The 12,108-nt window shown below is 35.7% G+C and overlaps 1 protein-coding gene across 2 annotated transcripts; it reads right to left on the bottom strand.

The window, feature by feature from the left end:
• Positions 1-561: 561 nt before the first annotated feature.
• LOC114186820 (ubiquitin-conjugating enzyme E2 32-like) lies at positions 562-3,493 on the bottom strand. Of its 2 annotated transcripts, none has more exons than XM_028074854.1 (5): positions 3,189-3,493; positions 2,340-2,471; positions 2,105-2,189; positions 1,389-1,552; positions 562-1,307 (listed from the first exon to the last, which is right to left on the bottom strand). In XM_028074854.1, exons 1-5 carry the CDS (start codon positions 3,294-3,296, stop codon positions 864-866), a joined length of 933 nt encoding a protein of 310 aa, XP_027930655.1. In that variant the 5' UTR covers positions 3,297-3,493; the 3' UTR covers positions 562-863. The 2 variants fall into 2 exon arrangements, with proteins under 2 accessions (XP_027930655.1, XP_027930656.1); XM_028074855.1 differs by having other exon boundaries at positions 3,060-3,340.
• Between the last annotated feature and the right edge of the window lie 8,615 nt (positions 3,494-12,108).

The following is a 12,108-nucleotide window of genomic DNA, read 5'->3' as shown; positions in this document are numbered from 1 at the left end:
ATTCGCTTTTATAAATGAAAACCAAAGAAGTATAAAGTCCAAACTCAATTTTTTTATCTTGGGGATTTTTTTAACTGTTCGTTTGTAATTAATTATATATTTTATCTGGAAATGCACATTTTTCATTAAAAAATTCAAAAAATTAACGTTAGGCCCAACTAGCACAAAAATAAAAATAATGCATTGAATTCAAGGATTAAGTCAATCTCAATAGGGTTAAAAGAAAAAGAAGGGACAAACCAATTTTTCGTTTGGTTTATTTCGAGAGAAGTAAAATAAAATAATTTACAAGTTTTTTCTTCTGAAACACTAATTTTTATAGTCTATAAAATTTTAAACTATTTTCTATATTGGAGACTGATTTTATTTAGATTACATTAGAGACTAATCTTATTGTGAATTTCATTTGGATTATATCAGAGAATAATCTTATTCACAAAAGTGTAAATATTATTTACTGATACATAATTTATAGTTACTTAATTTAAATATTCAAATGCAATTTTTTAAGAAAGAAGGTAAAAGCACTCCGAAGAATAAAAATCTACAGGGGCATAATGAGACCTAGGATAACCAGACACTGATGATAAATTTCGGTCGGTCCATACATATCAAGTTACACGGCATTTGGAAAGGGGAATAATAGCTACTCCACATGATCAAGTAGAAGCAAAGGGCGTGCTCCTCAATTTATCGCAGGAGCACACCTATATTACCATAATTACAAAGAGAGTATAACAAAAAATAAAATAACAAATAAAACCACCTCTTTGAGTTTAGAGATTAGAGAGCTCTATATTTCTATTCACTGCATAGGGCTAAGAACTTTAATATCTGAAACCAACATCAGCAACACAAATGTCTCAAGATCCATTATTGGAGAAAAGTGCCCCATGTTCGGTAGATTTAATGAACTTTTTGAGCAAAAGAACCACAATAGCAATAGCGAGTCCGATAGCTGCCACCGTGAACAGCCTATCATCAGGTTTCTGGACCCTTGTCTCTGGCCTGGGATTGTGAACCCTTGCACTTGTATCTGACCTTTGGGGCACTTCATTCCTTGAAACATTTGATTGAATCTCCCTTGAAACTTCAACTCCTGCAGGGTTAGCATTTGCAAGGACTTCTTGTTCTTCGACAATTCCATCACCTTCTTCATCTGGAATCCTCTCTCCAGCTGGTAAAGACTCAGGATTAGGTGAATCAACCAGCGCCTCAGCCTCCTCATTTCTAGGGTGCTCTTCGGAAGCCTCTGTGGCGCTTGGTTGAGGAACTGGGGGTGCCTTGCTTAACATGTACTCGTGTATCTGAGATAACCAAGTATAATCAGCATCACAATATATTACAGAAAACAGAAACTGAGGTGAAAACAGTAAACAACATTTTACCTCATCGATCAGCTTTTGACGTTCAGGAGTCCCAAATTTAGGAGGAGCTTCACGAGATTTTACAGCCAGGGTACGCCTCTCGTCTTTCTTGTAGTCTAAAGATCCCAATGCACCATTTGGGTTGGTTGGCATGAAAGCAATCAGTGCAACTAGAGCAGTCCTCACTGCCAAAAGATATTTACATCAATTAAAGTGTGACCTTTTACCATCAAAGGAATTAACATGGCTCACCCTGTGTTGTCATAAAGATAACGCATTTAAGAAGGATGAAAAATGTAGCTAATGCATAAAGAAGAATGATGAAAACAGTAGAGATACATTTTCATTCCAGTTCTGCAAACTACAAAAGCATTAAAATGCAACTACGTAGTTTGATCAGTGTTTTTCTGGTTGTATTTGTAATTGTTTTACAAACCAATGTGATGATCTAAGACATGGGAATTAATGCTATGCCAAGTTTAATCTAGAGAAGGTCAAGTTATGTCCCAAAGCATAGAATGCTCCCATCTGGAAGACAATAACAATAATAATGGAAAATTATAAAGGATGCAGTCAAATAAATTACAATTGCAGATCATCAACTAAACAGTTTTAATATTGTATATTCAGAATGAAGAATACACGACATTTATGAGAAAATGACCCAGGAGCTCAATAGATAGCTAGCAAAACAGTAACCAAAAACAAAGTCGAGAGTAAAAAGGAGTGTTCTTTACCGCTCCATGATGGTTGCCAATGCTCAGGGTGATGATTTGAAATGCTCAAGCAAATCTTGGTTTGAGTCTCGAAACGACCATTTGGCTGACAGACAAAAGTTAAATTTGTAAGCAAGTAGGAATTGATCTTTATTCAGTATTCAAACATAAAAGACAGTTCATGAAACATAATCCCACAAAAGGATACACAAATTAACACAAGAATGTAATCAGGAGGAAGGGAGCAACATCTTACTGTCAACAACATAAACGAAGGGGGTTTGAATGGATACTCTGAAGGCAGCTGGATCCGTCCATGATAAATACCACCCTCAAATTCAGTATCACGAGGTCCTCTAATCGCAAATTGCCACTCAAATATATTTTCCTGAAAACAATCACAACACTGAAGTTACTAAAGAAAGATATGACAACAAATACAAAAGTAATACACAATAACCAAATTACGAGTTTCAAACCAGCAACAAGTTACAGACAAAAACAAAGATAAGGCAAGTACGGAACACTCTTAAGGAGATTTATCACGCTAGTGATATCAAGGTAAAATTAATAAACTATTAACGCCCACACCCACAAGTTTGTTGTTTTTTTTTCAAAAATAAAATTTGAGAAGTTTGGGCGATACTCACCCCGGTTACAACAAGTATGAAGACAAGAATAATGCTTATAGTTACAGATTATCCAACAATTAAAGCAAAATACTCAAATTGACAACGAGATTTGAGCTCACATATTTTTACAATGTTAAAAATTGCACAGAATTCAGAGCAGCCAGTACAATGAAATCCCTTAAACATAAAACACCCAATAACACAATTTCCCGAAAATTTCATCATAATTTATAAAAATCATAAATTTCCCCATCCAAACACCAAACAAAGAAATTTCGCATAAGAAGCACGATCACGATCACAATCACAAATAAAAAAGAAATTCACAATTTCTCGCCACGCACCACGACAAACCCCATTGAACCACACGCACAACACCGCGATCTCACACAAATCCCTCGTCACAACCTGGCGAAATGAAAGCACACAAGGCACAGATGACGGAGATGATCTAGGGAGAAAAAAAAAGGAACCTCGAGAGGGAGGCTCATGAAATCGTCTGAGGGGTTGGAATGCATCTCCTTGACCTCCTGGAGGATGCGCTTGACGGCGGGGTTCTTGAGGTTGTACTTGTCGGCCATTGTCGGCGGTGAAAGCTAGCAGTGATTATGGCTGGGAATGGAAACGACGAAGAAGAAGAAGAAGAAACAGAAATTGAAAAATAGGGGAAAGTGGTTCGGTTGCTCTGAGATACGTGTCTCTCTTCTAATCAATCCTTCTTCCTTCCTTAATTCAACCTTCTTCTTCGCCTCTCCCTGCCTTTTCGCATATATTTCACATCAACTTCAATACTTCCTTTAATCCAATTTTCATTCTTCTATCCCAATTTTTTTTTGGAAAATGATATTTTAACCCACTTTTTTTGACCCACTTTTAACCCACCATTCTTATCACCCTTAGATCATTTATTTTAATTTTTTGTAGTGATGTGATGTGATGATCTAAAAGTGATGAGAGTGGTAGGTTAAAAATGGGTCAAAAAAAGTGGGTTAAAGTATCATTATTTTTTTTTTACCCTTCCACCTGGTAATCACATGATATTTAACTTTTTGACTACTCTCTAATTTCAAAATGTAATTCACATACATAATTGTATATTTACTAATTTTTGAACTTTGGTGGGTTTATTGAGATAATCCAAACAACTATTTCATTATAAGATACTGTTATTGAAGTTTTAATATTACAATTTTTTTTACATGAATTTTGAAATTATACTCATTTTATTAACTATGTAATTTATTAACCATTGATAAAAAAATGTAAATTACTAACCATGTAGTACTGGGTTTCCAGTTTGTTAGCTTGTATAAGGTATTCTCAATTAAATATGGAATATGTATTACATTTTAAATTATATATTTTATTATTGTTTTATATTTTTGTGAGTGTTATCACTGAATTTTTAATTTTATGAATTGTATCAACAAGTTTTCAATTTTGAATTTTTTTTTCATTTAAATTTTAAAATTGTACAAATTTTGTTTATTTTTAATAAATTAGAAGTCAATTTATTAATTGTGATAAAATGAAGTGAAATGCCTTAAAGAAAGTAACAGTATGATGGTGTGATTAACAAATGACTAAAAATATCGTATGCTAGATTATAAAGATTCCTACCATTAATTATTAAATTATTTGTCTGATTGTTTTGGTATTTTACGTATTCTATAGATTTTAAGGAACATAATAATTTACAATATTAAAAAATTGATTTTCTTATTCATGTTAAAAAAATATAATTAACTTATATCTTTATTAGTTGGTTTAATTAGTTTATGTTCTTTAATAAAAATTAAAATTAATCTTTTTATCCAATTTAGTATTTAAAAAACGTAAATTTAATTATTTTAATTATATGACATATTATATATATATATATATATATATATATATATATATATATATATATATGATTTTGAGTTTATTTATAGCGTGTAACATATTTTCGTTATAATCGAAACAAAATTTAATATTCATTATAATTTAAGAGACAAAAGTATATTTAAATCTTATTATTTTATTTCGATTAACTTGTATATCAATAAAATATATTATACGTTTCTATCAACAGAATAAGTCGTATAATTATCAATAAAAAATTTGTTGAAACAATAAGTTTTATTTTATTAATGAATTTTATTGGTAGATTTTAAAGTTTTGTTATGAATTTATCGGTATAATTTATTTAAAAATTATAATTTTTATTGTTGATAGATATTTCTGTTTATATTATTTCTATTAGAAAATTTAATCAATAAACTTCATTAAGTTATAACTTTTATTATAAACAAAATACTTTTCTTTGTAATGAATTTGTTAACAACAAATTTGTTGGTATAATGTGTATCAAAGTTTTCGTTTTAAATTTTAACAATTTTATGCTAAAATTCATCGCCAAACTTCCTTTTTTATAACTGATCTTTTTTTTAAAAAAAATTTATCGGTTATTAAATTTTTTTAGATATTCATAGCAAATTAAATTTTTAGAAAATTTACCAATGATTAATTATTTTTTTAAATCAGTCGATAACAAGATAACAAAAATTTTATGAAAATTTGTAAGTAAAATACGGTGATAATTGAACCGACAAATTCCTTAGTCACTTAATTACGTCCATACTAATATAATAGTCGATTGATAAAAATGTAAAATGCATAATATTTTCAAGCATATAGTAAACTTTATAAAATTAAAAATTTAATGGAAAAAACTATAAAAATTATAAAAATTTAGTGACAAAACATATAATTAAGCTTAAAATTTTAGGCTTTATATTCATTTAAATTCAATTAATGTACAAATGAACTGTATAGTTTTTATATTGCCTATAATTGTAAGACCCACTTTAAGTTTGTCCTAAAATTTAAGGGCCTCTCTTAGTCAGTTGGGCCTAAGGCTGGCCCATAAGGCATCCCAAAACCCCTAAACCAGCCTAACCCTTTCATGTTCTGCCCATTTTGCAAAAATCAGTCATCTTACTCCTCTTTTCCCCTCAAACAGTGCTTTGCTAGGGCTCGAAGCTCATTCAGATTCAAGTAAGCTCAACCTCATTCTCTGCTCCACCTCTTGAGTATGCTCCTAAAGCTGTTGGGTTCGTTGTCGTAGGTGCCTGTGCTTTCCACTAGCATCTATCCAGGTGAGGGAAGCTAGGATTTTTCATGCTTATATAAATAATGTGTCTTTTTGTTTCTGTTGGGTGCTCTTGACAATTTGATGTGCTTTTGATGGTGTGAAAATAATCCGTGTATTGTTTCTGGATGGATTTTTGGCTTTGCATGCGTGAGTGAGATCTGTTATGCTCGCCTAAGTGAGTTATTTCTCGCCCAAACGGGAAGCTCTCGCCTAAGCGAGGAGCTCTTGCCTAAGCGAGAATGACAGTAACTCGCACCCTTTTATTTTCGAGTGCTCGCCTGAGCGAAGGCCTCTCGCTTGAGCGAGATGAGCTAGCTTGAGCGAGAACTCGAAGTACTCTCTGTTTTCAATCTCGCTTAAGCGAAAGTTTTTCGCTTGAGCGAGAGACCTTGTTGCCTGAGCGAGAGCTCCTTAGCTTGAGCGAGATTGACAATTGTTAAATGCTTGTATGCTCCCATAATTGATTTGTTTACTCTTTTAAAGCATGGAATATGATGCCAACGTTTTATACAACGTGCTTGTGTTTTCTTAAATTTTTTATGTTTGGGATTTTGTGTTTTTACATGTTGAAATTATTAAAAAGCTGTCAGTTTAGCTTAAGCGAGGGATTTTAGCTTAAGCGAGATCAGTCTCGCTTAAGCGAGAATTTCTAGCTTAAGCGAGAATTTCTAGCTTAAGCGAGATCAGTCTAGCTTAAGCGAGAATTTCTAGCTTAAGCGAGACCAGTCTAGCTTAAGCGAGATCAGTCTAGCTTAAGCGAGAATTGCTGCAGAATTTTAATTCCTTACTTTAACTTGAACTTGTGGATTGATTCAATTACTTTTAAAAGCATGAATTGGGCGAATGGGTATGAGTAGAATGGTTTAAGGTCTGTGATTGATACGTTTAACATGACCTTGGCATGTGACTTGTATGAGATGGTTGGTAATCAAAGTGGCATGGTGTCGGTATGAATTACATTTCTATATTCATGAATTGGGAAGGATGATTTGGAATGGATTCAACATGGAGCATGTATGAGGATGGATTATAAAGTTTGGCATGAGATTTATAAGCATGATAAATATTACTGTTTGTTTGAATATGTATAGTATGTGGTCAGTACGTAATTCCTTGGAATTTCTAGGTGAGATTTCAGGGTTGTGCTTCAGTGGTCGGGACGTAATTCCATGGCCCCTGTTAGTGGGTGTCCATGGTGGTGCCCCATCTATATAATTTGGTAAGGATTCAAGGTAAGGATTGCATCCTGAGACTCTAAAGAGTCAGTTAGTCTCACTTAGAGCGGACTGACTCTTGTGGTGAGAGTAGCAGGAGGCCTGAAACTCATTAAGGGCTAACCTTGTGTGTAGGGGATTGATTCATTGTAACACTTGTAACACATAGCTCGGGGGTGAGCAGCTCGGGGGTGAGCAGAGGTATCCACCATAAGTGCAAGCATCCGTTGAATTCGACCAGGTTATATGTATTCGGATGAGTCGAGTCGAGTCTTAGTGTATTGATTGGAAGGTCATAACATGCTTGGATGATGTATGCATATTGGACTGTGAAAGTATATCTAATTGCATGATAAAATCTTTTTGGCTCTAGCTTACCCTTGCTTGTTTGATTGCCTTGTATGTTGTTCTTCTACCTTTGCGATGATCATCAATTTATTGATGGGAGCAGATGCGAGAGGTAGTCGAGGTCAACCGGGAAGAGATGATTCTGCTACACAGTCTACCTGGGCTGGACTTCATGTTTTATTTGGGCTTTTCTTTAGGGCTAAGGCCCGTGTATTGTATTACCACCAAGGCTTTATTTCGAATATCGGCTTTTTCTTACTCCTTTTGGGTTGTAGGCTTTGTAATGAGCTTTAGTATTTCCTCTTAAGTACCTTGGATAACTGTAAGGAGTGACTTTATACTCCGCAACTTGGTTTTTTTATATTATCCGGTGTAAGATTTCATTTAATTATGTTATTATTTAAATGGGATGTTACATTAATGGTATCAGAGCAGTTCGTCCTTAGGATGACCTGAGGTTGTGGGTTTGTCATGCCTCGCAGGCGTGAGTAGTCATGTCTTGTCAAGTGTGTCAGTAAAACCAAAAGCTTTAAGAACAGAAAAATGCTTTGATAAAGTAGTGAGGGTGCACACTCACGACTAGATTAAGGGTTAATTTTCCTTTCTGAATTCTACTGGCTACGGAAAGAAGGGTGACATACAAAAGGGTTTGGTTGTTTGTAGATGATGGAGTGTTGCTTCGTATGTTCTAGTTTGTCTTGTTATGCCTTTGTACTATATGTCTGGTGTATATAGAAATGAGGGAATGCAGATCCAATGTCAACTTGGCCTGCTTTCCTTTATAAGTGTTGGATGAGGTCTCTAAGACAACTTCTTGCCTCAGAGATAGGAAGTTGATGTGTGATGTATACCGTTGAGCAAGGGAAGCTAAGTTTGGGTTAATAGTTTGAGAACAGATGTTGGAGTTTAGCAACGATTGGACTAAGGGAGCTTGAAGGACAAGTTTGGGATCAAATGCCGCAAGTTTTCCAAAATGAGTTGAATCTAAAGGTTAAAACATATGGGAGATATCAGTGCATGCAAGTGTAACAACGTTTGAGGAACATCAACCTGGTTCTACATTCCGGCAATACCATAATTCAGAGTTCTACAGATACCTGTGATATTAAGAGAAGTGTCATTAGATATGGTCGTATGACCATATCTAGTGTTTTCTTGGATTGGTGGAAGAGAAGCAATTGGCAATATCCTGGGTTGTAGAAAATAATGAAATTGCTTGGCATCGAGCAAACTGAGAAAGATAAAGACCATGGGGGTGTAAAAAGACAACAAATCTCTAGTTGGAGGCTAAGATGGAGTAGAGCTTATGGATCCGTCAAGTGAGATGATGTTTCCTAAGTAAAGGAAAAAATAATATGTGGATAAAAATGAAGTGGCATAAAGGTTTCGTACTAGGTTGGATAGTCAGAAGGAGATGATTTGGTCTTTGGAGTTGATAGAAGGATGTTTCAAGGAAAAGTAATTCACATGAGCAGAATAATTGACCTTAGGCTGAGACCAAGAAACCTAAGTGTTGGATCTTGTAGGAATGGCAAGAACTAGTGGGGGCAAATTACACTAAAGAATGAAAGGAGAAGAAAAGTCTGAAGAAATTGAAATGGTATATACGATAGTTGGTGCTAGAGTGATTAGCGCGAATGATCAAATTCGAGGATACAAGGTATAAAAGTGGTGCTTGGGATATAAATTTGGTTTTGTTCGGGATCGTATACCTCTTGGTGTCGCCCATATGGTAGAGGAGTCATGGGTGCCTGCAAGAGGGAGTTGGGGTTGAGATGGTGGTTTGCTACAATTGCGGTCAAGTGAAGTTTACTCGGGTGTGTTTCATGTTTCATGGTGACCAAAGGATTTAAATTCAAAGCCAATTTGAATTGTTTCCTTTGCAAGGTTGGGACACAATCTCAAGGGTGAATTGATTGTTTTCTTAATCTCATTCTTAGGAGATGTGATCCCCAACAAAGTAGTATCCTTTGATTTGAAGAGATAAGTCAGTAGTAGTGTAACAAGTGTGGATCAAGCTGAAAGATGAGGGCTGGGTGTCATGTGAATCAGAGTTATATGGCAAAGGCAAGCGAAAAATAGACGCAAGGAATCTCAATGGTAGAAGAGTTATAGATTTATTCTGAAGGAAATATTAGAATTTTCGCTTTGGAGTGATGAAGTTCACTTTTGCATTTGGGTTTGAAGTCGAACTTGTGCTAATAGCTTCTAATTGGAGGATTTATGCTGGGATTGTGAAGTAAGAGAAACAAGTGAAAGAGTTGTTGGAGACATAATGGTATAAACTCAGTATAATCACCAAGATGACTACAAGTTTGGTGAATCTTCAAAAAGAAGTTGTGGTGTGTCAAGCCGTTCAAGAAGAGTATTGACTAAGGTTGGAGTGACTAATAAGGAATATGGTTTTAAAAGGATAGATACCTTGTTGAGAAAATGGAACGCTAAGGCTATCAAAAGAGGAGTTTAAAGGGGTTCTACAAGTTTTATAGGGGTCTCGAGGAAGGTTTCTCAACGGCAATTGGTTCCTTGTCATGGCGGACACGAAAGGATCATTATTTTGAGTAAACAAACAAGTGATCTTGTGTATGAATCAGAGTAGCACAACGGGATGGTGGCAGATGATGCTTAGAAATGGTAAGAGGTGCGTGAGAAGAACTATCTTACTCATGACCTAGTGAAGAGATTTCCTTGGTCTAGTTATTCGACTAGGACGAGTGAGTTTCTCAAAGAGGTTGGAAAAAAAAAATAAAGCCAAATCGGGCAATCTTAGTTTGAGGTGTATCGTAGAGTTGCTTGGTGCAAAAACATACTAAAGATTTGGAGTCAATGGAAGTTATGGTTTTGTGGTTTAGTGGAATGATGGTTACGAGTTAAGGGATAAAAAAAAATGAGGACAGGATGCCAAAATGATATGGCAATGGAATAAGTTGATAGTTTTAAATTGGAACTGGAATAACTCGGTAGGGAACTTTGTTGCCTTGGTTGAAGCCAACAAAGGAAGTAAGATGTTATGAGTGTCGTTATACGTAAAAGTGGTCAAGAGTGTTGATGGTGGGGCAGTAGGCCAGAACTCAAGAGTGATCAAGTCAGTGGAGTGATGCTTAAAGGAGAGAACAAAGTGATGTGAAGTGATAAATACATGCTTTAGTTTGAGACTTGAAGTCATCTGAGACTTTGATAAAAACCTACAAGAGGTAGTGGAGAGCATATGGTAGACGAGTCGGTATATCAAATGCAAGTTGGTTGGGTAGGTAAGAAGGAGCATCCCAGTTTTAAGGTTGTAGGTTGGAAGTTACTTTGAGAGTAGTGACTAAATCAATCTACACAGTTGAACACATATTGCTTAGCACAGAGGCGAAGTTTCCAGTTACTATAGGTGTTGGAGTCGTTTTATTAGTCATGTCTAAGTGGCGGTTGTCGGATGAAATAAGGAAAACGTAGTTTTCTTCCCATCTCGTCGGTGAATTTTCGAGGTCGAAAATTTTTGTTGTTGGGGAGAATGTAAGACCCACTTTAAGTTTGTCCTAAAATTTAAGGGCCTCTCTTAGTCAGTTGGGCCTAAGGCTGGCCCATAAGGCATCCCAAAACCCCTAAACCAGCCTAACCCTCTCATGTTCTGCCCATTTTGCAAAAATCAGTCATCTTACTCCTCTTTTCCCCTCAAACAGTGCTTTGCTAGGGCTCGAAGCTCATTCAGATTCAAGTAAGCTCAACCTCATTCTCTGCTCCACCTCTTGAGTATGCTCCTAAAGCTGTTGGGCTCGTTGTCGTAGGTGCCTGTGCTTTCCACTAGCATCTATCCAGGTGAGGGAAGCTAGGATTTTTCATGCTTATATAAATAATGTGTCTTTTTGTTTCTGTTGGGTGCTCTTGATAATTTGATGTGCTTTTGATGGTGTGAAAATAATTCGTGTATTGTTTCTGGATGGATTTTTGGCTTTGCATGCGTGAGTGAGATCTGTTATGCTCGCCTAAGCGAGTTATTTCTCGCCCAAACGGGAAGCTCTCGCCTAAGCGAGGAGCTCTTGCCTAAGCGAGAATGACAGTAACTCGCACCCTTTTATTTTCGAGTGCTCGCCTGAGCGAAGGCCTCTCGCTTGAGCGAGATGAGCTAGCTTGAGCGAGAACTCGAAGTACTCTCTGTTTTCAATCTCGCTTAAGCGAAAGTTTTTCGCTTGAGCGAGAGACCTTGTTGCCTGAGCGAGAGCTCCTTAGCTTGAGCGAGATTGACAATTGTTAAATGCTTGTATGCTCCCATAATTGATTTGTTTACTCTTTTAAAGCATGGAATATGATGCCAACGTTTTATACAACGTGCTTGTGTTTTCTTAAATTTTTTATGTTTGGGATTTTGTGTTTTTACATGTTGAAATTATTAAAAAGCTGTCAGTTTAGCTTAAGCGAGGGATTTTAGCTTAAGCGAGATCAGTCTCGCTTAAGCGAGATCAGTCTCGCTTAAGCGAGAATTTCTAGCTTAAGCGAGATCAGTCTAGCTTAAGCGAGAATTTCTAGCTTAAGCGAGACCAGTCTAGCTTAAGCGAGATCAGTCTAGCTTAAGCGAGAATTGCTGCAGAATTTTAATTCCTTACTTTAACTTGAACTTGTGGATTGATTCAATTACTTTTAAAAGCATGAATTGGGCGAATGGGTATGAGTAGAATGGTTTAAGGTCTGTGATTGATACGTTTAACATGA

Source organism: Vigna unguiculata, chromosome 6 (genome assembly GCF_004118075.2).
Source record: "Vigna unguiculata cultivar IT97K-499-35 chromosome 6, ASM411807v1, whole genome shotgun sequence".
Lineage (NCBI taxonomy): Eukaryota > Viridiplantae > Streptophyta > Magnoliopsida > Fabales > Fabaceae > Vigna > Vigna unguiculata.
This window is presented reverse-complemented; position numbering and strand designations above follow the sequence as displayed.

Excerpts from the sequence above, each read along its gene's own strand:
- LOC114186820 (XM_028074854.1), bottom strand. The coding sequence starts at position 3,296 with ATGGCCGACAAGTACAACCTCAAGAACCCCGCCGTCAAGCGCATCCTC. Across the intron at positions 2,472-3,188 it reads TCATGAGCCTCCCTCTCGAG|GAAAATATATTTGAGTGGCA; the intron begins GTTCCTTTTTTT and ends GATTGTTTTCAG. Across the intron at positions 2,190-2,339 it reads CTTCGTTTATGTTGTTGACA|CCAAATGGTCGTTTCGAGAC; the intron begins GTAAGATGTTGC and ends TTTGTCTGTCAG.